The sequence below is a fragment of the Oryzias melastigma genome, linkage group LG15 (assembly GCF_002922805.2).
Source record: "Oryzias melastigma strain HK-1 linkage group LG15, ASM292280v2, whole genome shotgun sequence".
In the NCBI taxonomy this organism is placed as follows: domain Eukaryota; kingdom Metazoa; phylum Chordata; class Actinopteri; order Beloniformes; family Adrianichthyidae; genus Oryzias; species Oryzias melastigma.
This window is the reverse complement of record NC_050526.1, coordinates 28670508-28697512: the sequence shown is the minus strand read 5'-3', so window position 1 is coordinate 28697512 and position 27005 is coordinate 28670508. Positions and strand designations below refer to the sequence as shown.

General features: G+C 38.8%; 1 protein-coding gene across 1 annotated transcript in view; it reads left to right on the top strand.

Moving 5' to 3' along the window:
* The first annotated feature begins 349 nt into the window (after positions 1–349).
* plpp4 (phospholipid phosphatase 4) overlaps positions 350–27005 on the top strand; it is a 50592-nt gene continuing 23936 nt past the window's right edge. Inside the window, exon 1 of the mRNA XM_024298002.2 lies at positions 350–991. Within this exon, the coding sequence (XP_024153770.1) occupies positions 903–991 (89 nt within the window). The 5' untranslated portion in view covers positions 350–902. The remainder of the gene's footprint in view (positions 992–27005) is intronic.

Below are 27005 nucleotides of genomic sequence, written 5' to 3'. Positions count from 1 at the left end.
TGGACATTTACTGACTGACTGGAGCTGTCGGGGAAACTTTGGGGTCTGTCTTCTCTTTCTTATAATTTGATCTGCATGCATTTAACCATAAGGTTAAACATGGAAGTCCATTTGAAAGAACATAAAATATTCATGCTCAAGGGTGCAGAGGCAGGATTCCTGGAGTGCCTCCTTCATCTTTGTCTGCCTCCTTTAGAACCATGGCAGTTCTCTAGAACCCTCCTACTCATGGATTCTCTTTTGTTAATGCATGTGTACCATGAGTCTGCAGTCTAGATTTATCGAATCTTCATTAATTTACTCCAAAGGCTGCCAAAGCAGCTTCTTGTTCTGAAAGTCTCCCAGCACATTGATGGAGTGGCTCTACTTTGTGTTAGTGATCACTTCATTCATCACTTGTTGGGAAGTCTCTCAGGATGTGGTCCAAAGAAGTCTTCCATGGCTCAGGAGAAGTTCTCCAGAAACTTCTTCAAAAATGTAATCGAAAGAAAAAGAGAGGAGGTGAGAGAGAGGAGGCGGCGCTGAAACTCTCCCTCTTTTGCTTCCCCGTCACTCCAGCTCTGTCGGTTCCCGCGCCTGAGCCGTGACACAGATTTGCTGGTGTCTTCTGCTCCCCAAACTCCAACCTTGATGAAATAGCTGCTGAAGTGGCAGAGGAGCTGTCAGCCACCAACTTGCAATAAAGAAGAGCGCCCGGAGGGGCTGAAGCAGCCGCAGACGAGCGGTGACAGCCGAGGGAGGCAGAGGAGAGTCTGCGCGCAGGTGACCGAGATCCGATGGAGGCGCGCGGTACGTGGGGTTAGGACGCACCCCCTGTGGAAACGCTTTGCTTTGTGGATTATAAAGTGCTGTTTTTTGGCACTGACCGGAACTGCATCTTTCACCAAATTCTAATCAAGACCATGAACGATTCACCGACACAGCGCATGAAAAACATGCGGCAGCTGGCTTTGGAGATTGGCATCCGAGTTCTGCTTTTCGGAGTTTTCGTGTGAGTAAAGCATCAGCAGATGACTTTTCTTTGCTGTGAATGATCTATCTGGCTGTGTGGTTGGAGGATCTCAGATCTTCTTCCTGCTTTTATCTGTACACCCTTAGAGGTTCAGATCTAGTGGAAGTGTGGTGTTTCCCGCTGATCAGTGCGCCTCCTTGTCTTTCAGCACCATGGACAGGTCCCCGCCACAGCGGCGGCTCCGCGCTGCGTTAACAGGTTGCCAACAAGCAAAAAAACGAGAATATATCTGGATATCGGTTTGATAATAAAAGTGTCGGTAAATATAGTGAAATAGCAGGCGCTGGTTTATTTCTTCTCACCGCACATGATCAGAACCTGCTTTAGAAACAGTCTAGAGAACCGCAGGCGAAGAGCGCAGCGAGGCTCCGTGCAGAACTTGATTGTGCAGAATCTGATTTAATGAGATTTTCTTTGCAACCTTCAGAACTAAGATAAAAATAATATTTTTTGTTATATCGGAATACAGTGCAAGTTTTGGGTTTAAAAAAGGCAGGTTATGAACAACGACTCACCTTGCTGTTTGTTCTTGATTTTAGAGGAAAATGTTAAATTAAATCTTTCACATATCTGTGTGTGTGTTTGGGTGGATGGGGGAGTTGTATTGCTTTTTTTGCTTTTGGTTCATCACCTTGGGTTAAGTAGTTTATATCTAAAGGATTACTCTGAAGCTGTGTGTTCTGTGTTTAGAATCTAAGGACAGATGGACCAAACTGCATAGAAAAAGTTCAAGTTCATCCCACAATGAATTAATTAACCAAATAATTGATTCTGCCGCAAAGTCCCTGAGCATGTGTCTGAATTTAGTTTTGCTCCGTTTCTCTGTGGAAAAAGCAGAAGAATGTTTGTTGGGACACTAAGAAAAATCTATTGTATGCTATTGTCCGGGGTTCTGCTTGATTCCATCAAACAAGGTTTCTTCCTTTAGCAGCAGCTGGATTTCAAACACTTCTTTGCCGCCTGTGAAGACCTCTGACTGCATGGTTGTGGAGAAGCAAAAGCGTTATCTCGGTTTTTATTTGCTCATGCTATGCGTATTTTGAGTAGGCAGTGACTGATCAGGTAATTTACAAAAGTTTCAGCAATTCTTGTGTCAAATTCCCTTTAATTTCAGTCGAGAACTGACTTCTGGTCCTAAAGAGTGAAGAAAAATACTTGGTTTTAACCTACAACAAAATTGTGAAGATGTAATGTTTAGGATCAGCCTCACAGTCTGATCTTTTCTCTTTTTTCAGAACATATAAAAACAGATTTTAGTTTAAATGTTCTCTACTGACATGTATCTGCTTCCACTGCCATCTGTCCATTGTGCTTATTTTAATCTTGTCAATTTACTTTCAAAATGTTGAGCTCCAGATTTAAACTACGCTTAAATAAAATTAAGAATACACTTTTTTTCTGTTAAGAGATACATTTTTCGATCCTTTAGCTTTTCCTTCTGACCATACATGGATAAATTAATATGACTTATCTTAAATGACACACTAGTGTCAGGGTTTCTAATTTTGACATTTTCTAAATTGGATTAAACACAAGCCTTCATGTTTCTGGACAAATATGCCAACCTTTCAATGGGAGAATCCAAAATTCTCTAAAGATTTATTATCTAGACTTTGTTAAAGTCAATTGTATTCTGAGAAAATCTGTTTTAGAGTCAACCACTTTTAATGTTTTTAGCCAGGAGCATTGGGCAGACTGATTTAATTTGGAGTTTTAGTCATTTTCTGAAGCAAGACAGTAGTTAAAAAATGGGAAATATAATAAATGCCACATTGAAAAGGGGGCATTATAAAATGTGGTTATTGTTTATAACATATTTCCTTCTTAAATTATTGTCTTTGTTAAGAAAATTGATCAGTCATGAGGAGAAATACACCGAGAGAATGAACTGAAAGAGAAACAACTGAGAGTGATTAAAATGGAAACTTAAAAACAGACAAAACTGGACCAAAAAAAAAAAAAAGATTGAAAGAGTGAGTGCTAATGTAGATCAACATCTACATCGAATTGCTTGTATCACTCTAAATAAACAAGACGTTTGACATTTAGCAAAATAGAAAAATCTGTTTGTCTTTAGAATTCTTTGACTTCATTTTCCATGTTAACACAGGAACTCTTAAAATGTCAAAAAGTTGATTCCTCTCCATGTGGTTGTATGGCTGTGTATTGGTAAGAGTCTGGTGATACGGTATGATGCTGATGCTCATAAATAATTAATAACATTCATTGTCTTGTTAATATTGTAAATCATTAAGAGAATCAACAAATTGAACATCGCGATTTGTCACCAAATCGATTTTTTTTGTCCCCCATACCACTAGTTGTATGAAGAAGTACATGCATTTAAGTGTTTCTGTGCTAGCTCAAAAATAACGGATATCATTCTTGAAAATTGATACATTTCCTCCAAGTATTAGAAAGCATAGTATCAAGATAAATCAAGAAAGACACAAAAAACAGGTGTCTATGAAGAAGATAATCATCTGAGGAAGATGGGGTTGTTTCAACATTTTTTTTAAATAAAGAATGAGGTGAAGAAAACAATGAGACCAAAATTTCTCAGAGAACTGCTGTCAGTTTAAACTCCCCGAGCAAAAGTAGGTTAGCTGTTAACCAGATATTCAAGTAGAATACATTAGTTTGTGAGGGAGGGGAATTGCAGAGAAAAGGGAAAAGTAATGCACAAGAATCAACACATATCGACCATCTGACATCTGCTTAATCCAGAGATGATTGAGTAAATATGATTTAAAACATGTCAAATGAGGTCACTAATGCAGCCTATACGGTTTATCTGGGAAAACATTGTTAATTTGAGCTTTTTGTGAGGAAAGATTTCACCCCAAAGTCTTGAGAGCTTTTTGTCTTGTGAATGAGCCGTGGGGGACACGAGATCTGAGACCTTCTCAAACCTGAGTGTCCATCCTTGTTGGAAAAATGTGGTCCCAGCATGTCCGTCTGTGATAAAGACAAACAGAACCTCGGATCAGAAAGACGTTAGGCGGGTTATTTTCCTGCAGATTCTCCTTGGTTCCTTGAACAAAATTGCTGTGGTTAAAATAATAAATAAATGACAAAATTAAGAAGAATAAGAGAGAGTGCTCTGCACTTGCTGCTGCCTCACACTGCAGCCTCTATTACAGCTCTGTAATTGAATTTCACTCCTGTTTTGCCAGTTGAGTGCTTTTAATGTGAAATACAGCATCCTGTTTTACATTCACAAAGAATGATGGATACAAAATGATGCGAGTGCCCTTTTAAAGATGATATCAGCTGACATGCAGTTTACATGTAAATACATTACACTGTTCTTACCTGAGAAAATTACATGGACAACTCGCTCTTTCTAATTTTCCTGCTGCCATAACGGTTGAGTTCATCACTCATTCACTCTCTTTGGTCCATTTTACTGAACAGAATTATCATTTGTTCATCTCATGTTCCTCTTTGGTTGGTTTAGATGAACGTCTTTAGGAATGATTGAAAACTCCGACCGTTTCCGTTTTAGTGTTCTATCAACCAAGAAGTTTGTGAGGCTTCTCTTTTCCTCATCTGTCTGACATTTTAGTCTGAAGCAAGTTATTACACAGAGACAACGGGAGGAGGAAGGAGGTGCTGTTGGAACCACCGCAAAGATGTTTGTTACTGTGATTAAAAGAGGATTTTTTTTTTTTTTTTTTAAGATTTCCATTCTTAATTTTCTAGAATACTGATTAAACCTGGATCTAGTTCCTGCACTTCATTGATCATTTTGTTTCCTTATGTCATGTTGGATGTTAAAGATCTTCATTTACGTATTTAAGAATAAGGAGAACTGAAGAGAGCTGCTTCTTCACCATCCCTATCAGCTCCTCCACCGTTCATCTGAGTGATGACTTTAGCAATTTGGCTGAAACAGATTTTGTCCTCTTTAGGCAGATGTAATGGATGCAGCCAAGTATGAAAACCCTCTCCCACAACAATAACCCCCCCACCCACCCAGAAGGGCCACTTACTGCTACCATGTGATCAGGTGCAGCATCAACTAAAGCTTCAAAGTGACTAAAAAGTGGTAACATCACTAAAAAATAAGTATTTAATATTATTTTTATTCTGTTCTTGTTGTCAGTTTTCTGGTGTATCAGTGAAGTATTATTGGAATTTGGGGCTACAAATACTCCAAGACGAAAAGTTATCTTTGAAATCCTTTCTTTATAGAAGTGGTGATGAATCTGCTTTAATACAATTGTCTCCAGAACATCTACCAGGATCTGTTCCTCTGATGGATTCATTCCTGATCCATCCTGGTCACTCCCAAAGAGATCCTCAGCATCACTTTACCTCCAGCTCTGCCTCCCGTCTCTCTCTAAACCAGGGGTCTGCAACCATTAATGCTAAAAGAGCCATTTGGTCCAGATTCTTACAGACCAAAACCCAGTGGGAGCCACTTTGTTTACAACATTATTCTTTAATTCTGTTTTTGTGACTGTGATGCCATTTATTTTTAAAATGCAGTTTTAAACATTTACAATTGTTGAATTCTAAAAGTTGTTATATTTTTCTATATAACAAATTTAACTTATTTTATGGCAGCATAAAAGTTCCTTTCAAAATAAAATACAATCTGTAATAAACCAGATCCTCCTGTTGCAGCACAGTTTCTTAGAATGAGAAAAAGTCAAAGAGGACATTTTCTATCATTGTGACTGGACACTTTTTTCTTCATAAACAACTTTGGCGTAAATTCCAAGATTCCACCCTCAGGCTGCAGACCCCTGCTCTAAACCAACAACATGGCGGCTCACACTTTTCTTTTGGTCACACATCACACGTGGAACCTCCTCCACCTGTGCCAACCTGTTTGCCTTTTCACCCCTTTCCTTCTCTCTGTTATTGTCCTTCTTTACCTCTGATCCCTGTAACCTCAATGTTCTTCTTCAATTTCATTCATTCATTCATTCATTCATCCAACCTGCACCTCCTCTCACTACGAATCACAATGTCATCTGCAAACATCATGGTCCATAGAGGCTCTTGCTAGAGTCCTACAGTGCTGGGGAAATCCAGAAGTTTACTTTTTTAGTGATTAATATAAAAGCCAACTTTATGTTTTAGTTTTAAAGTAACACCTGTACACAAATAATACCAGGGATTTCCTTTAACCGACAGAACAGATTGTTAATGCACACTATTGTCTTGCCCGCTTGGTTTAAAGAATAATTAAATAGTTTAGTGTTCACTATATTATATTATTTAGATAAATGCACATCAGAGGTTGTTTTTTTGAGAAGCAAAGGATTAAAAAAGTTTGCAAAACGCTTGAGAAAAACTCAAATGGAATTCCTAAAAGTGTTTGTGTGAAGAGAAAAATAAATCAATTAACTATCAAGAGATACGGTTCTCATTAAAAACCAGAAAAAAGTTGGTCCAGACAATAATTAGACATTGTTCTCAGAAATTTGCTGTTACACCTTCTGCTTTCTCATTCTGTTTTGTAAAATAGATTTACATCCTTCACCTACAGGGCATTGTTTTTAAACTAACTGTTTAAAACTTCTCAAAATAATACGAGAAAGAAAATACTTTATATTACTGTAAAAAGATAATTGACTCAAGGACACAAATATCCTCATGACACTTAAATTCATCTGAAGAATTGATCAGCTTCTAATACAGACTTTCCAGCAATTAATTCTTTGTCCTTGTATTAAAAAAAAAAACAAAAGAAAACTGCTCTTTGTTTAATGAAATGTGAAAGTAGGCATTTTAAGGCCAACGCAGCAGATTTCATGAAAGGCAGAAGTAAACACTGTCATCAAGAAAGTCTAATTTGGAGCTTTTAGACTCAGATATTGTTCTAGAATGATAAACGATCCACAGACGCAGCGGCAGCCTCTGATCGATGTGCTGGAGCTCTCTGTAGGTATGCTCACATGGATAGCCTCTTCTTAGTTTGTTTTTGTGCTCAACATCCATCTGATCAATGTCTTCGGGCTGCCGGATTATTTTACTACATTGGTTGTTCTTCATTTGTGACAGCTGGCATCTGCAGCAAGCCATCCAATCTATACGCTCCTGTGCAGATTAAGCAAGCACTTCTCACCTGGATAGTGTCAACACAGACAAAAAATGCTGACCTCAAATCTGTGACCTTGACTGGTGCAAAGCCAAAGAAGGTTTTCTTGAACACAATAAACCAAATCAGCCAAATTAACCATCTTGTTCTTTATGAAGTCACTTTGGCAAAAATCAGAAGAAGCCAAACAGAAGATGTACAACTGAAGAAGAGAACAAGAAACAATGCAGATTAAGGAAAGAAAAAGGGATCGTGTGACTTTAGTGAGCTATTGAGAAATAGACTCAATTGGGAGAAAGTATAAAAATACATCAAATGAAGCAAAGGTGGGATCCTGAAAGAACATAGATAGAGAAGGGTCAAAGGGAGAGAGGAGTGAAGGCCAGGAGCAATGATTCTCCGACAGATCAGTCTTTCAGTACTGTAAGTGACTCCTGGCATTTCATTCTGCACAATCATTTGATCTGCTCATTATGTCCTGCTGCCTCTGCAGTCATCTATCCAGCCCCCTCCTTTTATCTTGCGCCTGGCATTAGATCATTCTGCCCCTCTCTGTGGGTCTCCTCGCAGCATCACCAACGACTCCACCCTGGGTCTCATGAAGAATGTGAAGTGATGACAAACTATTACTCTGTGGCTATTATTATATGATCTTTAGTGTGAAATTATTCGACCACAGCAGCTCTGACAGATGCTGCGGTTGTCACACTACTGAATCTAAAAGTTTCTGTGAGAGCAGGGCAGACGGTCACTCAGAGGTGCAGTCTTTCTGCTTCTCCTGGTCACTGCATTCTTTCTGATCACTAGATCTATCAGATTAGTCATTTATCATAATCCATGAAAACAAATGACGGGGCTTTTCTCAACACACACAAACCTTTACTTGGTGGTACCCACGCCTGGAACAGAAACTATAACAAGCAAGCTTCTCATCTTGAGGGAGAGCCTTCCTCGTGTTCCTTTGTGGGTCCCTTGGGGAAAACTATTTTTTTTTTTTATTTCCTCAGACTTCTCCTCATTTGATTACTCCTCCATAGTCTTCTAGCCGCAAGAGCTCATTTCTACCATCTGCAAGGAGAGTTCCTGCAGCGTCTTGGGTGGATCATAGTATGAGAAAGGAAACAAGTGAATGAGAAACATTTCAAATGTTTGGTTAGCAATATATTTCTGGTTGCGACAGCGCTGATTGTCTGGATCCATCCGACTTTGTAATCAGGACAATGTCTGCAAAACAATTTCTTCAAGAAGTTATTTTTAAGACAATCTCATATCTCTGAAAAAATACTTATTTTACTGTTGAAGTGCTTTTCCGTCTCTATATTGCTGATGCATCACCTTCTTATTTCTTGTTTGAAAAGTAGTACGTGACTAATATTCAGTAAGACTGTGGTCACATATCCCAAAATGCCACAGCGCTGCGACCTAAATGCAAAGTGAATGCATTTGTAATCGGCGATGCGGTGGTTGTATTTTTACCCATTTTAACCCTATTATGCAAGCCTGACGGCTGCCTGACTACCTGCATCTACATTCATGACCACACCAATGCATCCTTCAACAAGTTAATTCCATAAACTCTGGCTACTCTGAGTTTTATTTCTAATTTTATGTTCATTCTGTGAAGAAATGTCATAAATTTCACTTGATCTTTAGAAAATACATCCAAATATATGCTTATTGCTCACTAACTGCTCTCCATTCTATAATCAATCTGCTGCTTATCAAACTCATATAATGTAAGGAAAGAATATGAAACATGAACGCAGCTCAGGTCAACGATGGGTGGATTTTGTCTCCATCTGTCCACAGACATTGACCTTGCCTAATTGACCCTCTCAATCTGCAAATGCTATGAGCTCTAACGTAATGCAAGGCAGACGGTTTCCTTCAAATAAGTTAAAGTATGCTGATTAGAGCTCATCTCAGGAATGACAGCCTGATTGAACAGCCCTTGACTTCTGCCTGTGAGTGACTGGCTGACCTCCGAGTTGCTGCCGTTTTTGATGGCTTAATTACAACAACACAGCTCAGTTTGAGCACATTTCCAAGAACCTCAGAAACACAACAGGATTTTCACACTCAAGATCTTTTGTTGATCTTTTGTGTTTGTTCTGGCTTTTCGTTGCTGGAAACACAAACAAAGCGTATCAGGGAACCAGCACTCACACTGCAGGTTGTTATTTGAACATCTAATTAAAACCGATATTTCAACTTGATAAACTGACACAGCACAACTCCTAATAGTAATAAAACACAAATGAAAAAAACAGACAATTCTTGCACAAAACCTACCGGATATAATAAAAAAATGTACCTCTGGAACAGAAAAATCTTCAATGGGAGATGATTCTACTCACAAAATTGTGTTAAAGTGCTTTTATTTTGAAATATTTTGACTGGTTTAAAATATTTGATCTGTTTGCTCAGAAGCTGAGCAAACAGATCAGAGCTAAATGTCTCTTGTGTTGGACAGATTCCACTGTCACAATAGGGAATTATGAATCTTCAGACACATGAAGTGTATATTTGAATAAACCCCTTTTGTATTTGACTTCCTTCTCCCCGGCCACTTCCTCCAGCTCCTTTGGGGGGACCAGAGGCTTTCCCAGGCCAACCGAGAGTCATAGTCTATCCAGAGTGTCCTGAGACATCCAAAGGGCCTCCACAAGGAGGCATCCAGGAGGCATCCAGGCCAGATGTCTGAGGTACCTCTGTTCATATAGATTATGAACAGAACTGGTGATAAAGAGCAGCTCTGCCAGAGTCGAAAATTGGACCGACTCTCTGCTAGCTATGTGAACCAAGCTCCTGCTCCGGTCATACAGACACTGATCCACCGTTCCACTACCAAGACGGAAACCGTACTGTTGCTCCTAGATCTGAGTCGACTAATGGACGGACTCTCCTCTCCAGTACCCTTGCATGAGCAATAACATGTTCTAATTGGCTGGACACACCTGGTTAAGTTAATATACCGTTAGAACATGGAAAACATGCAGACTCACCGGCCCTTGAGGCTTGGAGCTCCTGACTCCTGATTTAAATATTTTTCTTTTGCTTCTAGTTATATCAAGGGTTTCCTTTAACATGCCAGAAAAGAACACGTTTCTGTTGGTTTGGGGATTTTCGTCTTGCACAATAATTATGAAAATATTGCCTACCACCATCTTTTTTAACTCTCTTAGATGTATTTATTTCCAATCCATTATGGTACTCCCATTTAACTCACATTAACTGTTTTTTTTTTCTTTGCACTGGTTTTACACACCTGAGTGTAAGATAAGTGATGACGTGTGATCTGCAGTCACATTTCGGTTTATCTGATACAGATGTTGGAAGAGTTTTGCTTTGAAATCCATTCTTTGCCGTTTGCAGCTGACATTGTATTTTTGGCATCATCGTGATCTTTAGCTCTCTGGAACAGTTTGAAGTTGAGTAGGAATTGGCACCTCCAACTCTGAAACTATGGTTCTGGGGTGAGCATAGAATATGACGGTGGGGTTTGAGTGAGGTTTTAGACTTCTGAGTGATTATTTCAGATAGAAACAAGCCAGTTAAAATGACGTGGACTTTTGTCATGAATGACCACTAGATGTCTTCCTAGTGAGCCCTTTTGCACAACAAAGAGGAGGCGTCCATCCTGGAACTTCTTGGTGATCTCCTTGAAGACCTTCAGGAGTGGTCAAGCAAATGGTGGCGTGGACATCCCACAATGACACTGCTGCTTTTTGACTGGGTTGGTTTCATGTATGCATACCTTTCACACAAGCAGAGGGAAAAAAGGAAATCATAAAAGCAACAGTGTGCCTTTTTGTGCCTTCAGCAGTTTCTAAAGCTCTGTGCTTCCTCTAAACTGAAGACAGGTTGATTAACCTCTGCAGTAACCCCTGATTCAAGTTATTCTGCTCAGTGGATTCAATGTCTGGTTTGAGATTACTTTTCTTAACAATTTCAAAGTAAAATAAAACACCTACACTTCATTGTCAAAAGTATTTTAGAATATAAAGGGTCTTAAACAAGGAAAATAGAAAAGTAATAGAGATGACTATGTCCTACATTTTGGGGGAAACTCTTACTACTGCTACTTCTTGAAAGCACTATCGGTATTATGTTTTTGCAAAATTAAAAACGATGACATTTTAACTTTACACGTAAAGGAAATCATTGTTCCCAGATGGATCACTTAAAGTTGCAAAAACAGCACACAGGGCATTTTAAGCAAAAACAAAATAGTCGATTAAAATTAGTCTCGTCTCTCAAGCATTACAAAAGGATCTAAGATGAAATGCTGACTCACTGATTAGAAGAACAGAGCTGATAATGACACCTGTCTCTGTGGCAGAGCAAATCTACATTTTCAAGATGGTGAATGTAGAGGCTCAGAGGAAGAAATACTGGACAGTCTGCTCAACATTAACTATGATGCCTTTAGAACAAATACTGAAGACAGTTATTGTCTTCATATAGATAAATCAATAAACTTTACAGAAGAAAAAAAAATCCAAACTATTGTGTTTTTATATTTTAACAAGTGGAGATTTAAATCTCATCTGATGTTTTCTGTGATTCTAAACAGGACATTGTCATGCTGGAAGACCCAGCCATGAACCATCTTCAATGCTAAAATTGAGGGAAGGAGGTTGATGATGATGAGGTTCATGATACTACCACCTCCATGCTTCACAGTGGGGATATTGTTCTTGGGATGGTACTCATCATCCTTCTATCTCCAAACATGATGAGTGGAATTCAGACAACAAAATTCTATTTTGGTTTCATCTGACCACATGAATTTCTCCCAACTAAAGATGTGCTTTGAGATGTGCTGGTTTAAGCAGGGGAACCTTCCACGTCATGCACGATTTCAAACCATGACGTCTTAGTGTATTGTCAACAGTAACCATGGAAACTGTGGTCCCAGCTCTTTTCAGGTCATTGACCAGGTCCTCTCATGTAGTTCTGGGCAGTCTTCACCTTTCTTAGGATCATTGAGATCCCACACGGTGAAATCTTGTATAGAACCCCAGTCCGAGGGAGATTAACAATCATGCTTAGCTTCTTCCATTTTCTAATGATTGCTCCAATAGAGGATCTTTTTTCACCAAGCTGTTTGGGAATTGCCCAAAAGCCCTTTCCAGCCTTGTGGAGGTCTACAGTTTTGTCTCTGGTGTCTTTGGACAGCTCTTTGGTTTGGCCACAAGAGTAGTTGGAGTTGTACTGATTGTACGGGGTGGACAGGAGTCTTTATGCAGTTAAAGACCTCAAAGAGGTGCTTCTAATTTAGGATAATCAGTAGAGTGGAAGTGGACTATTTAAAGACATACTAACAAGGTCAGAGTTCTGTACTACAAATAAATTATTTTAAAAAATCATACATTTTATGTCTCACACAGTGGACATGCACCTCAGATGACAATTTCGGACCCCTCCATGATTCCTAAGTGGGAGGACTTGCAAAATCACAGGCTGTTCAAATATTCAATGTATATCATAGTGGTAACGCTTGAAGGCATCTGATGTCAAACATTTCAGCCCCAGAGATCATTATGTCAATTACATATTTCATTCTGGTGCTCACATTTAAATCAGACATCCATCCATCCATCATTCATCCATCCATTATTTATTCATCATCTACATAGTTTGTTCGTCTTTGGTCTTCAAGGATCAACAGTCTAAAAACACCCAAAGCCTTCCCTCTTTGCTGCAGTTTTCTTGGAGGATCATACTAAGATACATGCTCTCAGATGTGTCAGGGTATGTTTGCTTTGTGGAGAAAACGAGTTTTACTCCAAAGTCAATTCAAATAGCTGGAGGACCCACTTCTCCTTCTCTAAGTTAGTCCCTGCCGCCCTGTTAAAGAAGATCATTTTATCGTTTGTTCTTTGTGTCAAAGGTAGGAACATAATCTGTAGTTTAAAAACTTTGCCTTTGGACTCAACTCTTTTTTTCTACACTGAACAGTAGAAAGCTAGCGTTACATATTGATCAATCTCACACTCCATCCCTCTATTTCAAATGTTAAGTGAATTGTTAGATTAACTACCACTCCAGGAGATGTCATTTATTTTTAACCTGGAGGAAGAATTCCTCCTTTATCCGGCTGCTGGAACTCCTTCCTCCAAATCTCTGAAGCTTGATTGTGACAATAGGAAGTTTGAGGAACCATTTAATCCAAGGCAGAGTAAAAAATCTGAAGTTCTCATAGACAAAGCCCTTCACCTCTTGGCTGCCCGGAACATTTCTGTCAGAGTAAGTTACGAACAGAAGCTCTGACAAAGGGCAGCTCCGACAGAGTCCGGCTCTGACAGACTCACTGGTGGTCACCCAAAGCATGCTCCTGCTCGGTTTGTGTGGACGTCAAACGGCTCTAAGACAGCTAGTGCTCCAGTTTGTGATCTTCTTGTTTAACATCTCAAGTCTGTCTAAGATGTGTTTTTTTTTTTTGTCAGTCATGGTGCCAACATTAAATCCATCATAAAGTGCAAACACTCCTATCATTCTGTGTGGCTTTCTGCACTCTGAAAGGAAATGCTCCTTAAAAGTTATAGGGGATTGTTGGAGGGCTCCTTTTAATAGACTGTTTCACTAGTTTAATGAAAATGGGCAGAAAGAATGACTCTCATTTTGCATAATGCCTTTGCTGGAGTGAGTGATCACGAGTTACTACTTCTAAACCTGAGGGCTGGAAGCTCTAATAGTTTAATCCATTTACATTTTTAACATTCAGAAATGTTAAAGTTCAGACTGAGTCTCCCAGGAGAGACAGTAGTAATTGCTGAAATGATTGAAAGGATAAAAATAAGTTGTATTACCTTTGTAAAAACATTGTCTTCCTGTTGACAGTTCCTGTAATTCAGTCCCCATGTTTTGTATTTTTTTTATTGTTTTATTCCATAATTAATGCTAAAAAAACAATAAATTAAATCAGAGTTACAAATGTTAGTCATTAGTGTGAGCTTTTCTGTTTTTCATTTAGAGAGTAATCCGTTTTGAATAAATGCCAAATGGAAATAAAGGTTTAATAGAAAGGTGAAGTAGAACACTCAAAAATTAGTTTTTTCTCAAGTATCATGAGGAAAACTGAGGTCAAACAGGAAGATGCAGGACTCAACAGTGAGTTTATTTATTTATTTATTCTTTTATTTAAAGGGACTCCCACTAAATCTTTGTTGTGTATCAGCTTGACTCCTTGCTGTCATGGTGTGGGATATCTATGTATGCTTTCACACATTTCACTCAGTTCCTAAATCCCTAACCGTCCCCGTGGCTGCATCATGCAAGCCTCAGGCTTACACCAGCCTCAAATCCAAGTCTTTTTGAAGGTGTCTAGGAGTTTCATCCAGACCATATCTACTGCCAGTTGCAGTCTCCTAAATTAGAAACAATCAGTCGGTAATTAGAATAAAATTATGTAAAACTGAAAGCGCCACTGTCTACTGTACAGCCTGCCAAGCTTTTTTTGTCACGAGTGAAGGATGACATTTTCTTTCTTCCTCTCCCCTTTGGCCATCTTGAGAAGGGATATCTCTGGGGATCTTGCTGAGTGTCACTCAGCATCTTCCCAGCTCCCTGCCTCTGACAGGCCTGATGCTGTGTATTCCCGACACGTTCGGCCAGTGCCCTGACTATAACCAACACAAACACAGACAGAGAGGGTGTGTGACATCAACCTCACATCCTGAATTCTGATTTACATTTTTCACCATCATTAAGTATGTGGTTTTCCAAAGAGAATTGACAGACGGAAGTGTGACTTTAATTCTAAGCCAGATGCTGAATGTAAATTATGAATATTGTTAGGCAAATGCCTCTGGCTCTATTATAAAGTCCCGTCCTTAGAGATGTATTCAGTTTCATTACCTGAGCCTTTAAACCCTTTTCTGCGTTTGTGAGCGCTCATCGTCTGCTCCCTCCTGTTTCCCAGGTTCCTGGTCTTTTGAGCCAAAACATTTGCAGCTTTAGGTCTGATTATTTCAGATGCTATGAATCCACCAGGAGTCTGTTAGATAAATAGCTGTTAGCAGAATTTGAATTTTTTTTTAAGAATCCCCTCTAGATCCACACTTGCATGCATTCATATTTAAGAATAATAGCTAAAATGGCAGATTGATAACTATTATAATAATACAGACTAGATTTAAATAATTAATAGAAAATATATCGCCATTAATATATCACTCTGTATGAATGTGTTTCACACAATATGGTGTAAACTGTAATTGATGGATACCTCAACACCCAGGGCTCCCAGTAGACAAAAAAAGTTAAAGACAGGCAAATCCTCTGTCATCTCACAATCTGTTGAAGCTGAGCTTAAAGACCCACTCCGATGGAAATAGTTTTTTTTCTGTTTTAAAATGTTCTTGTGGCATTTTTCTGATGATGGAGGACATATATAAAGACAAATGAGCTTAAAATTGCATTTCTGAGTTTTTTTTTTTTTTTTTTTATTCAAATTGTTTTGAATCCAGAGCAGTTGGAAAAAGCTTGCAGTTGTTACACACAAACTACAATCGGCAGACCACAAACTCTGTGCTCCACTCCATTCTGTTACATCCACTTGCATAGCAATAGATCTATGAACGTCTTTGTTTTTATCTACTGAGCTGGGATCTGTCTCAAAACTGTACGGCTGGATAGCTTTGATAGCGCTCCCCTTTTTGTTACACCTGTAATGTGATGTTGGGGCTGTGAGCTGGTGAGAGACAAAGGGATGATGAAGGCAGGTTTATAACTCAGAGGTGAATTTCCTATGTACTCCTAGTGCTCTATAGAGACTGTGTTAATGTTAACTTTTTTAAAGAATTCTGATTCTGGCATCAAACAGAAAACATAAAGTTGATTAATTGAAATTTATGTGGAATATTGGCTCTGTTGTCTCCTAAAAAAAGAATGAGATTTTAAAGCAGGATTGTACATAGGCACTATAAAAGTCCACAGTTAACACATTTTATTTTGTTTTTATCATCATCAAATGTACATTTTAAAAATAAAATAACCTTTGCCACTAACATCACTCAACTGAAATATATTTACTTGAATGAATGAATGAATACTTGAATTAGAACCAGCTGAGACAAAATGTTTGTTATGCTGTCATCTTTTTCCATTCTCAGTTACCCAAAATATAAGCATCATTAAAATTTTTTTTGGATACAATACAACTTTTTTAAATATACACTCATTCGTCACATCATTAGGTCCACCTTGCTAGTGTTGGGTTGGATCCCCTTTTGCCTTCAGAACTGCCTTAATCTTTTTTAGCATAGATTCACCAAGGTACTGGAAACATTCCTCACAAAGTTCAGTTCATATTTACATGACAGAATCACACAGTTGCTGTAGATTTGTCGTCTGCACATCCATGATGTCAATCTCCCTTTTCTCCACATCCCAAATATGTTCAATTTGGTTGGGATCTAGTGACTGTGGAGGTCATTAGAGTCCAGTGAACTCATTGTCATGTTCTAGAAACCAGTCTGAGATGATTCCAGCTTTATGACATGGAGCCTTATCCTGATGGAAGTAGCATTAGAAGGCAGTAAACTGTGGTCATTACGGGGTGGACATGGTCAACCACAATCCTCAGGTAGACAGTGGGGTGGTAACCATGCTCAGTTGGTATTAAGGGGCCCAAAGTGTGCTTAAAAAATACTCCTCACACCATAACAACACCAACACCAGCCTGAGCCATTGATACAGGATCAGGATGGATCAGGATGGATCCATGTCAACATGTTGTTGATGCCAAATTCTGATCCTACCATCGGAATGTTGCAGCAGAAATGGAGACTCGTCAGACAAGACAATGTTTTTCTAATCTTTTAATGTCCAGTTTTGGTGAGTCTGTGTGAATTGTCGCCTCAGTTTTTTGTTCTTCGCTGACAGGAGTGTCATCTTGTGTGGTCTTTTGCTGCTGTATTACATCTACATCGTGTTTGGACGTGTTGTTCCAGAGATGTATGGCAAGCCCATAGAGATGTTCTTCTACAGACTTCAGTTGTAACCAGCGGTTATTTGAGTTACTGTTGTCTTTCTATCAGCTAGAAGCAGTCTGGCTGTTCTCCTCAGACCTCTTGCACCAACAAGGCATTTCCACCCACGGAACTGCTGCTCACTGGATATTTTCTCTTTTTCTGACTATTCTCTTTAAACCCTAGAAATAGTTTTGGGTGAAAATCCTATTAGATCAGCAGTTTCTGGAGTATTCAGACCAGCCCGTCTGGCACCAACAAACCATGCCACATTCAAAGTCCCTTCAATCAGCTTTCTTCTCCATTCTGATGCTCAGTTTGAACTGCAGTAGATTGCTTTGACCATGTCTGCATGCCTAAATGCATTGAGTTACTGCCATGGGATTGGCTGATTGGAAATTTGCATTAATGATAGGTGTGCCTAATACAGTGGCGAGTGAGTGTATATATAAGTGCAAATATATATCCATAAGCATTTTACTTTAGAACAGCATATGAATTTCCCTGTTCTGAAATATGTGCATTCTGAAACAGTGCAAGTGGACATAATGAATCTTGATTCAGATTAATATCAGCAAAGGTCTAAATAATGCATCTTATTTTTGTAGGAGCACTTCAGGTTTTGAAACACATACAAACTAAAAGACTCCTTCACAAGAAATGCTTCCTGTGGGACAGCCCTAAACACAATTCATTTAGGAGACAATTATCCAAAGCTTTCACAGGTGCAATTCCATTATCCAGCACATTGAAAGGAGGGAATAAACTCCTCTAACAGGCTTTTTCCAGACAAATTTGTACTGAAAAGTCCAAGCAGCAATTCTAGAATATTAACAAATCTATAATACTACAAACAGGCGAGTAACAAAACATAATAAATTCAAGCTGATATGAACTTGCAAGCTGGTGTAAAATGCAGATGTAAAATGTAAACTGCACTTTTAGGAACATGTAAAAACTAATTAAAAGAAAAATACAGCAGATTTTAAACACGCTTCTTTCAGTTCACTGTGAGGCAAAATTTCAGGTAAAAAATCTTTAAAGAAATCAAGAAAAATCAAATGTAATCCAAAAATAGCAGCTCCTCACCTCTGCTGCTGTGCATTTATAATTACAATAAAACACAGAATCTGTGCTCCAATCCCACATATATCAGAACGATTCCATTTGGTTCTCTTAACAGAACTCTTAAATTTAAACTAACTTATCTTTTATACTTTTAAAAAACAGCCTTCTGTTCTTCTTGTCTCTACAGCTGCTACGTCACACATGGCTTTGGGGGAATTCAGGCTCATGAAGAACAGCTGTCAATCAACACAATCAACACATTCACCCAATGTGTGTTTTACTTCAGGGGAATTTAAGCCAGATGTAATCAATCATTAAAACTCAGTAAAAAAAATGAAAACATATTTTACATTGATGGATTTAATAACTTTAGCATAATACCGATTGATCATAATAATTTAATCTACTTTGGATTATAATGGTCAAAAACTGTATGTTTTCCTGGTAAAAAGTTAATAAAACAACAAAGGAAAAGACATTTTTTCCAGACATTTTGAAATGGCGAATACTGACCAATATTTATTCACGTAGTCTTTACTCTGAAGTTGTTCTCATTAAGTTTGCATATTCTTTGTGGACAGGCATGAGAAAGGGCATAGTGGAGGGAAAAAAGACCTAAATGTCTATTATTTATTCAAATCGAATTAATAATTTATTTTTCCTAAAAGTCAGAGCGCTTCAATGGAGAGTTAATAGATCCACACGTGGTTCTGAGCCTCAGGTTGTAGAATGCTGCTTTATTTTTTTTCATAAAATTTTTGCATTTCAGTTCTAGCCGCTGTGCACCTTTATTTTGACAGAATGACATCACTTAGACAAATACCTCCGTGCATTATGATGCTCTGGATTCAGAAATGAATCATACTGATTAGTCTTAACTACTTTGAACTTGAAGGCACTTCCTATTCAAAGCTTCTTTGTTAACATTTTTTTTGTAAGTTTAATCAAGACAAAAAGGCATCAGTGGAGTCGGTGCATGCATGGGCATAGCCAAGCTCACATATTTCACCAAGAGGACCTGCGGGGCCCATTGGTTGCCATGGTGATTGCCACCTTTTCAATAGAGAAAGGGGAAAAACACAAGATCATTCTGTTCAGGACTGAGACAAACAACAAATACACAATAAAGGAAAAACAATCTCAAAAAAGACTTAATAAGTAAAAAAAAAATCTTTATATCAAAATAATATATTTATTTAGCAAAGTAATAAAAATATTTACGTTGAAGGCCTCACAGATTTTTATGGCTTTTTAGGATGAACCATTTTTCAGCTTTTTACAGTCTATAACATGAATGAACAAAGTTCTATTGGCTTGAAAACTGTTGTCATGAAAATTTTTGAGCTCAAAACCTCTCAAAAACATTCAAACATTGTACAAAAGGATCAATGGTGAGTGACATCAAGTCTAACATGACACAAAGGATAAAGATAGGAATGGAACAGGAGGAGGCAAGAGTCTGTGTAGAATCTGCCTTTGCTAAAGAAGAAAATGTTTTTTTATTTTTATTGTTTTTTTAAGAGAACTCCCCTTCCTGTCATTAGATGCTCAGTATAATTGGATTAAAACAGCATGTGGGTGGGGCCTCTAATTGGAGACAGTAGTGCTCTTTTGGCAGGTGGCAACTGACTATTGATAAAGAATACTCCTGCTAAATTAAAAATTAAACCACAATAGAGCAGTGTGTCTAGTCTTATATTGTTAATGAACACGAAGGAAAATCCAATCTTTACTGAAATGTTTCTTTAAGTCTTCCTTTAGAGTTCTGTCAAAGCTCATCAACAGGACTGTGAGCAGGAAGAAAATCAAAGGTTAAAACACTTCTGGTTTGTTGGTTTGCCATCTAATAATATTTTTCTCATATTAATTTAAGTACAATTTATCCAAAAACACAATCACGCAATGATGATGGCTCCGCTGCCAAACACTGGCGCGACCAGACCACCAGGGGCAATGTGGGGTTCAGTGTCTTGCCTGTGTTTGCTTTGTGCATCTTAATCTTTGCAATCCCCCATGTTTTACAACGTCCAGTAGACAGAAAGAAAGGGGACGAAGCAAAAACGAACCAGAAGATCTGATTTATTTTTGTCTTCTGCTGCACAACCCTTAAGAACAAAGAAAACACAAATTGGAGAGCATAAAATGTCAGCACCACTGGAAGTCCAATAAGTTGGAATAGTGCTTCTAAGAGCTGGAGGGAATACGAGAACAATTTTAAATATTATTAAAAATCCTGCAAAGTAATGAGCACTTTTCCTCCACTGTTGCCTTAAAAAAATCAAATCAAATAACTGTGAAAGTTATAACACTAATGTTGCATTTTTTATAAGTTTACCTGAATTTGTAGCAAATCTATCTTTTTTTACGGTGGGAAAGAATTTTATTTATTTACTGTTTTTTTTTTTTGTTTTTTGCTTTTTAAATTATGGGGAGATAATTTGCAGCCCTATGGTATCTAGCATACTTTAGGAAGATGAAAGTAATGCCAAATTGAATTGTTCATGTGTTAAAGCTCTTAAGTGGTCAGATAAACTGTTAATTTCCACTGTCTCCTCTACTTCTCTGCCTCTTGCAGCACTTTTCTTGGGCCAAGTACTGTGGCCTTTAAAGGTATTTTCAAAAATGGACTTCTCTTCTTTAGACTAATAGATGTGAGAAGACAATAGAAAAGTCATCCATGACAATTAGAAGACACTAAGTTAGAACTTCCAGCGTGTGCTCAGCCCATCCTTCCATCCTAATACTCTCAGAAAAGACTTCGTCAGTGACTCCCTGCTGTATGATTCAATGACTGCAGTAATAAGTGGAGAGTAACATGTGGGGGAAATTACAATGACAGACCGCTTACCTGGTGGGGAAAAACCATTCTGCCTCTATCCCAATTCTGGCAGATGGTCAGATGCACACCATCAGTTCTTCATCTCATATACATTTCAGGGATTTGGAGCAAAATGTGCACCTCTGTAGAGAGCATTGGCAATCAGTGCTGTCCACCAAAACGCCCCGTTTTCTTCAGTACGGATCACTTGATTGCAGAGAGCGAAGGCTTGGTAGCTGTTAATGACTTCAGGGCAGTAGAATGAGTTGAAACCTAGAATCCAGCAGCAGATTGCTGAAGCTGAACAGTTTTCCCAGAGTGTTTCTCATATATATATATTGTAAAGCTCCCTGATATTCAGTTTCCTGAGAGTTGAATTTTGCACTGTCTTCCGTGCACAGCTCCTTTTGCTTTGAGGTTTTATGTTTCAAGACATAACATGAAAGAAAAAAACTTTAGAAACATCATTATTTATTGAAGACGACAGGATCCAAAGCGCACGTATGGTACAAAATAAAGCAGGCGGTGCACTTTCCTTTAGTGGGAATTAGACGAGTAAGATATTGTATATCAGCGGGGTGACTCAATTCCTGAGAGGAAAATCCTTCTCTAAAATACCCTCCCTTTGGGGCATGTACTTGAATAGTGCTTTTTACCTTGACTACGGGCCAAGGTGCTGCACATTTACAAGTACAAATCAAATAATCCCACAGACAGACACACACACATTCAGCACAGATACATATTAGTTTTAGGGCTGGGTTGATAAAATCCATTAATCGATTTCAATCAATATAAGCTTAATAGATCAATAATTGATCCATAAGAGTAGAAATTGATCTAACGCTTAAATCTAAAGTCTGTTAGCATGATGCTAACATTTAATAGGACTTTTCATAGGATGGCTAATGCTTACGCTCAGTCGACGTAAACACACATTGCTGACTTAATGAACATCTTTATATACTCACAGGCAATAATTTTCCATCCACTTTTAGGGATTTTTTAAAGCACATTTTTTTTTCTTATTTGCCTATTTCTTCAGGAAGAAGGTGTAATGCTATAGCGTGATCGCCACCTAGTGGCCAAACTGAAACACCCTAAACATCATTATTTATTGAAGACGACAGGATCCAAAGCGCACGTATGGAAATTATTGGCAATTCACAACCCTAATTGGTTTAGCAGTGAATGTTTGACTAGTCTGTGGTTCAGTGGTCTCCAAACCGGATGCGGTCTGCCTTCACATTTGGCCCGTTCCCCTAAACAATATCAAAGATGCATGATTTTGTTTCCCTTTTTTTCCAGTCTTTCCACACGATAGACTGGAACGTGACATTTTATTTCACCCTTCTGCCGTCTGTGTGTAACAATGAGTCAGAGTCAGATGGATCCATATGCAGTCTTTTATTTAAGGTGCTTGGGTTTGATGTGGTGAACTTGGCAGAGGTCAGGAACGGCGACGGGTTTGTCAGAGGCTGAGGCAGGCCAGTGGTGAAGAACAGGCGAGGGTCAGGCACGGCGAGGAGTTTGTCATAGGCTGAGGCAGATCGGTGGTTAAAGACAGGCTGGGGTCAAAGCAGGCTTAAACAGGAACAGGAGAAAAGGAGGTACCGCTCAGAATTGGAGGAATTAACCAGAACAAGACTTCGCACCTGAGCACAGCCTGAAGCCTCCTTATAAATGTTTGGTGGTGATTGCTTGAATGAGGGACAGCTGGTGAGGTCTGGGAACAGCGGGTAGAGGCTTGTGGGAAATGGAGTGAAGATGAGGCTCAGGAGAAATCAGGCGATGGCTCCCTCTGGTGGTCAGAGGGGAAAACAGGTTGATTCATGACTCTGTGCCCTTATCTGAAACCCTTCCCAAAAAATCCTCGGCAAAAACTGTCATATACATCACAATTCTCCTTTTGTGGTATTGATGGCTTTTTAGTGTGTTTATGTGAGCTCCATTTATTTTTTAAACTTTGGCTGTATACCTGGTCAATCAATCTCTTCCGGGCAATGTCTTCTTTCTAAATTTACATAAATCTTTGATCTGGATCGGGGTGGTTGGATTACTTAGTTCGCTACATGCACGGCTGGTGCATGGGAAACCAGGGTTTGCTTCCCAGGGACCACAATGAGCTCATTCCAGAGTAGGTCCCTGGGTAAGACCCTGCACACCACTGCTTTGCTGTGTAGCCAGAAGGAGGCCTGGGTCTGGGTCTCCTAGTGCNNAAAAAAAAAAAAAAAAAAAAAAAACAGGGTTGTGTCCAGAAAGGTATCTGGAATAAAACTTTCTGCCAAACCAAATGTGTGAATCAGCTGGAGCTGATTTTCTGTGGTGACCCCTGAGGGGATAAGCCAAATGGTGAACAACAACTTTGGTTGTGATCAGATGTTTTCATTCTTTAACACTGACTTGACGTATTCTTTGTCAAATGTTTGAACTTTAAGGGATTAAAAAGAGAAAAACGTGTGAAAATGTTCATGTCTGTCTGAGAAAAGTGTAAGTGTGTAGTGAAAGGGTTTACAGCCTTAATCATCTGTAATCCTACTTTGTGAATCTCACCTATCACAAGTTATTTTTAGAATGTAACTCCCGCAGAAACACTGTACTGGCAAAAAGTTTATGCCAGACAAATAATACGTCAGAGTGCATGCTATTAAGCAGCAGTGGACATTTTTTTCCATCAATGCAAAGAAAACTTTGTTCGTCTCATCTGTCAAGAGATGGTGGTGCTATTCAAAGAATGCCGTCTGAAGTGACACAATGAATCTTGTCACAATGACAAGTATTATAACTTGTTGCAATGCCAAATGCAAGTATAACAATTCTCAAGCTAAAACTGTTAGCTCAGCCAAATACATTTGTTTGCCAAGCTTTTAGCTGAACCAGTCATCTGTTCGGGTTGCTCATCTGAAATCAAGAAGGGGAACACCTGGAAGTGTGACACGAAATGCTTGAAGGAGGGATACCCCGAGAAGAAAGTTGTGAGTCTGACAGCGAGTACAATCTGACACATTGCAAAAATAAAATTAAAGCATATGTTTGCCCAGCTGCAGCAGAAGAGAAAATAATTTGACTTTTTTCATTAGCACTGGATGAGTGTAGCACACAGAGCAGCTGCTCATTTTTATTTGTGATGTTAGCGCAAACTTTGAGATGTGCGAGGAGCTGGCAGTCATCTTGAGTCTTATTTTTCCTGATTTTTTTTTTTCTGTGAAGACCACAGACAGGGTTATTTGATTATTTTTTTATTTTATATTTCAAGCTTAACATTACATATAAACACTGTACTAAAAGCCTGCATATCATGAACAGATCATTATTTTATTGCCATAAAACTCAGTTTTACACCACCTCAGCCCTCAAGCGGCCACTTCCAATTAAAACTCTGTAAACACATGTATTGGGATTTCATGTTCAAAACTCTCTTGTGCAGTTCAAGCATCACTATTCAAGTTTCTCTGACCGTTTTCGGGTTCTACGCACAAACGTCAGTGAGATAACAACCTTTTGAAAATAGATCATGGAGAGGAAATTAGTTATTGCAGTTTGTGCCGAGTCAAAATTATATGACACCAAACCTTTTTTTTATATTTTGGAATAGAGCTGTGAAAGAAAAATCCTGGAGCAAGATTTTCACCACTTTTAACAAGCTGTGAGTGTTAAAAAAAAACTTCTCTTTTCTCAGGAAGTCATCTGAATTTGCAAATTAACAGGAAGAAGCACATGGGAGAAAAAAGCAAAAGCTGCTCAAAAGGAGGATGACTGGAAAATGGGAGATACAGTTTTACTGATGACCGTGTACTTCAGAGCCGCAAACATTTTAAGGGTTCATAAATATAAGATGGACAGTTGTCCATCTTATTCAGAGAACACAGAAAGATCTTCAATGGTCGACTAGCTTCAAGAGAAATCATTTAAGCACACATCAAACAACCGTTCATCAGAACAAAAAAGACAGGGCTCATCACAGGAGGAAAGCTGCAGTAAAGACTCAGAGAAAGATGAGATACCGAAGGATAACTTAGTTGATGCCTCTGACCTGGAAGCTTATTTAGACGACATGCAAGACAGTGAGAAAAATAACAGCATCTGAGGAAGAACAAGAAAGTCCAGGGTCATCACAGGAGGAAAGCAGCAGTAAAGACTCACAAAAACCACCAGGAGAGTAAATATCTTAGATGACAATGACATCCTCACTCCCAACTTGTCATTTATTGATGTTTGGTTAAGGAACTCTCCGCGTTAAAAACTGATGTTTTGGGTTTCTCCAACTCGTTGGTTTCTTGACGTGCTGGCTGTTCCCATTGACGTGGTACTGGACCCAAACCGGTACCAGACGCGGTACTGAAGGCAAACCAGTACTGAGTTAAGGTAAGGGTTCTTGCATTGAGTTAGGATACCAGTATGCTCCGTGTCTCGGTACCAGGCCGGTTCCTGTTCACGGCCTGGAGGTTGGGGACCTCTGATTTCTGGTACCGCATCCAGAGCCATGTTAGAGTCAGGGTACCGATACTGGTACTGGACACGTCCCAATAACTTCCAAAAGGTTCTCAAGGTGAATAACTCTGTGATGCGAAACAAATTTGTCCTTCACTAAGAATTGTGTAAGTTCCACCTTGTCAAAATGTCTAAACAAGGAGTTGTTCTTCAAAAACTAAAGTGTCGGTGTACCCTCTAAGCTAAAACCCAAGTCTCAAACCTGAACCTGAACCCGAGTGGTGTTTTTTCTTTAAGGTGGCCATACGAGCCTCACAGAAACTTCAAGACACACCTGCGCTCCCCTTAAGATGCTCCTCCACAGACCCGGACAACCCAAAAACCACATCAGTCTTTCTGAATTCCGATGATGTCTACTATTTCCTGTTAAGATAAAGTGTGGCAGTCAAATCTAATCAGAACATCCCATTTCCACTTCTGTGAAAACTGTAGAGGTTTATAATGTTTATAATATATGTAAATCCCTGTTATGTTTGACATGTGAAACAAAAAACCTTCAACATCTGTCTAATATATAGCTCAGCTGATTACATGATGATGTTTGTGAATAAAAAAGAAGATATTTAGCTAAAAATAATCCATCTGAATTAGGGTTACGGTTGATAAGGAGTGTGACTTTTAGGAGAATATTTGATGGAGGAAAGCGGAGATGAAGGATTATCAGATGTCCAAAAGGGGTTTTTTTAAATAGAGGAAAGTAGTAGCTCCTGGCAAAAATGGATACGTACTGTGAAATGACAAGGCATTCTTTGCAATTTGTATTCAGAAAAAGCTCTTGTGCTAAAAATAATAATTAAAGGTTCTAAATGAATAAATATGTTGTTGACTTGTTCTGCTAAGAGGTAATAATGCACCTCAGACAGTTTCTGCAGGCAATGATTTCTGAAGTAATTCATGATAGAAAATGTTTTCTAATTTAGTTTATCCACATCAAGTTGTGCCTTGAGGAAATCTGCACCTAAAACTCATTAAAATGTTTGGAAGTGGATGAACAATAGGCGCTGCAGTGACTAGTAGATAACTGTGATGTTTAACAGCCTGATAAGTTTTTGTTGTCAGTTTGTTTTGTTGTAAGTTTTCAGTGTTTAAGTGTGGCTGTCTGTCTCCATACTGTCAGTCTATGGGAGTAAAAACGAAATTATCTCCATCATTGCAGGAAAGGCAAGCTCAGAACCTCATGTGAAGTTTATAGTCTGGTGTCATCTGTGTAATGCAGTTCCTGCTGCAAATGAATGGAGAGAAGGAGAGTCTATTTACCTCCACAACAGTTAATTGATCATGTTTGTTTTTATGTAGTTTGATGTGCGGAAAAATGCAAGTATTACTACACTCTAAATGGTGATGTAGTTGGTTAGCACTGTTGCATTACAGTTATAAGTTTCTGGTTCAAATCCCAGCATGGTCCTTTCAGTGTGGCATTTGCCCGTCTTCCTTCCATTTGTGTTTTTTTTTTTTCCATGTGCTCTAATTTCCTCCCACAGTCCCCCACAAAAATGAGCTTCATATTTTCACTGGGATCTCTAAAACTTCATGTGAGGTTGTCTGTGTAGTCTGCCTTTGGCTTAAGATAAAATGCAACAGCCC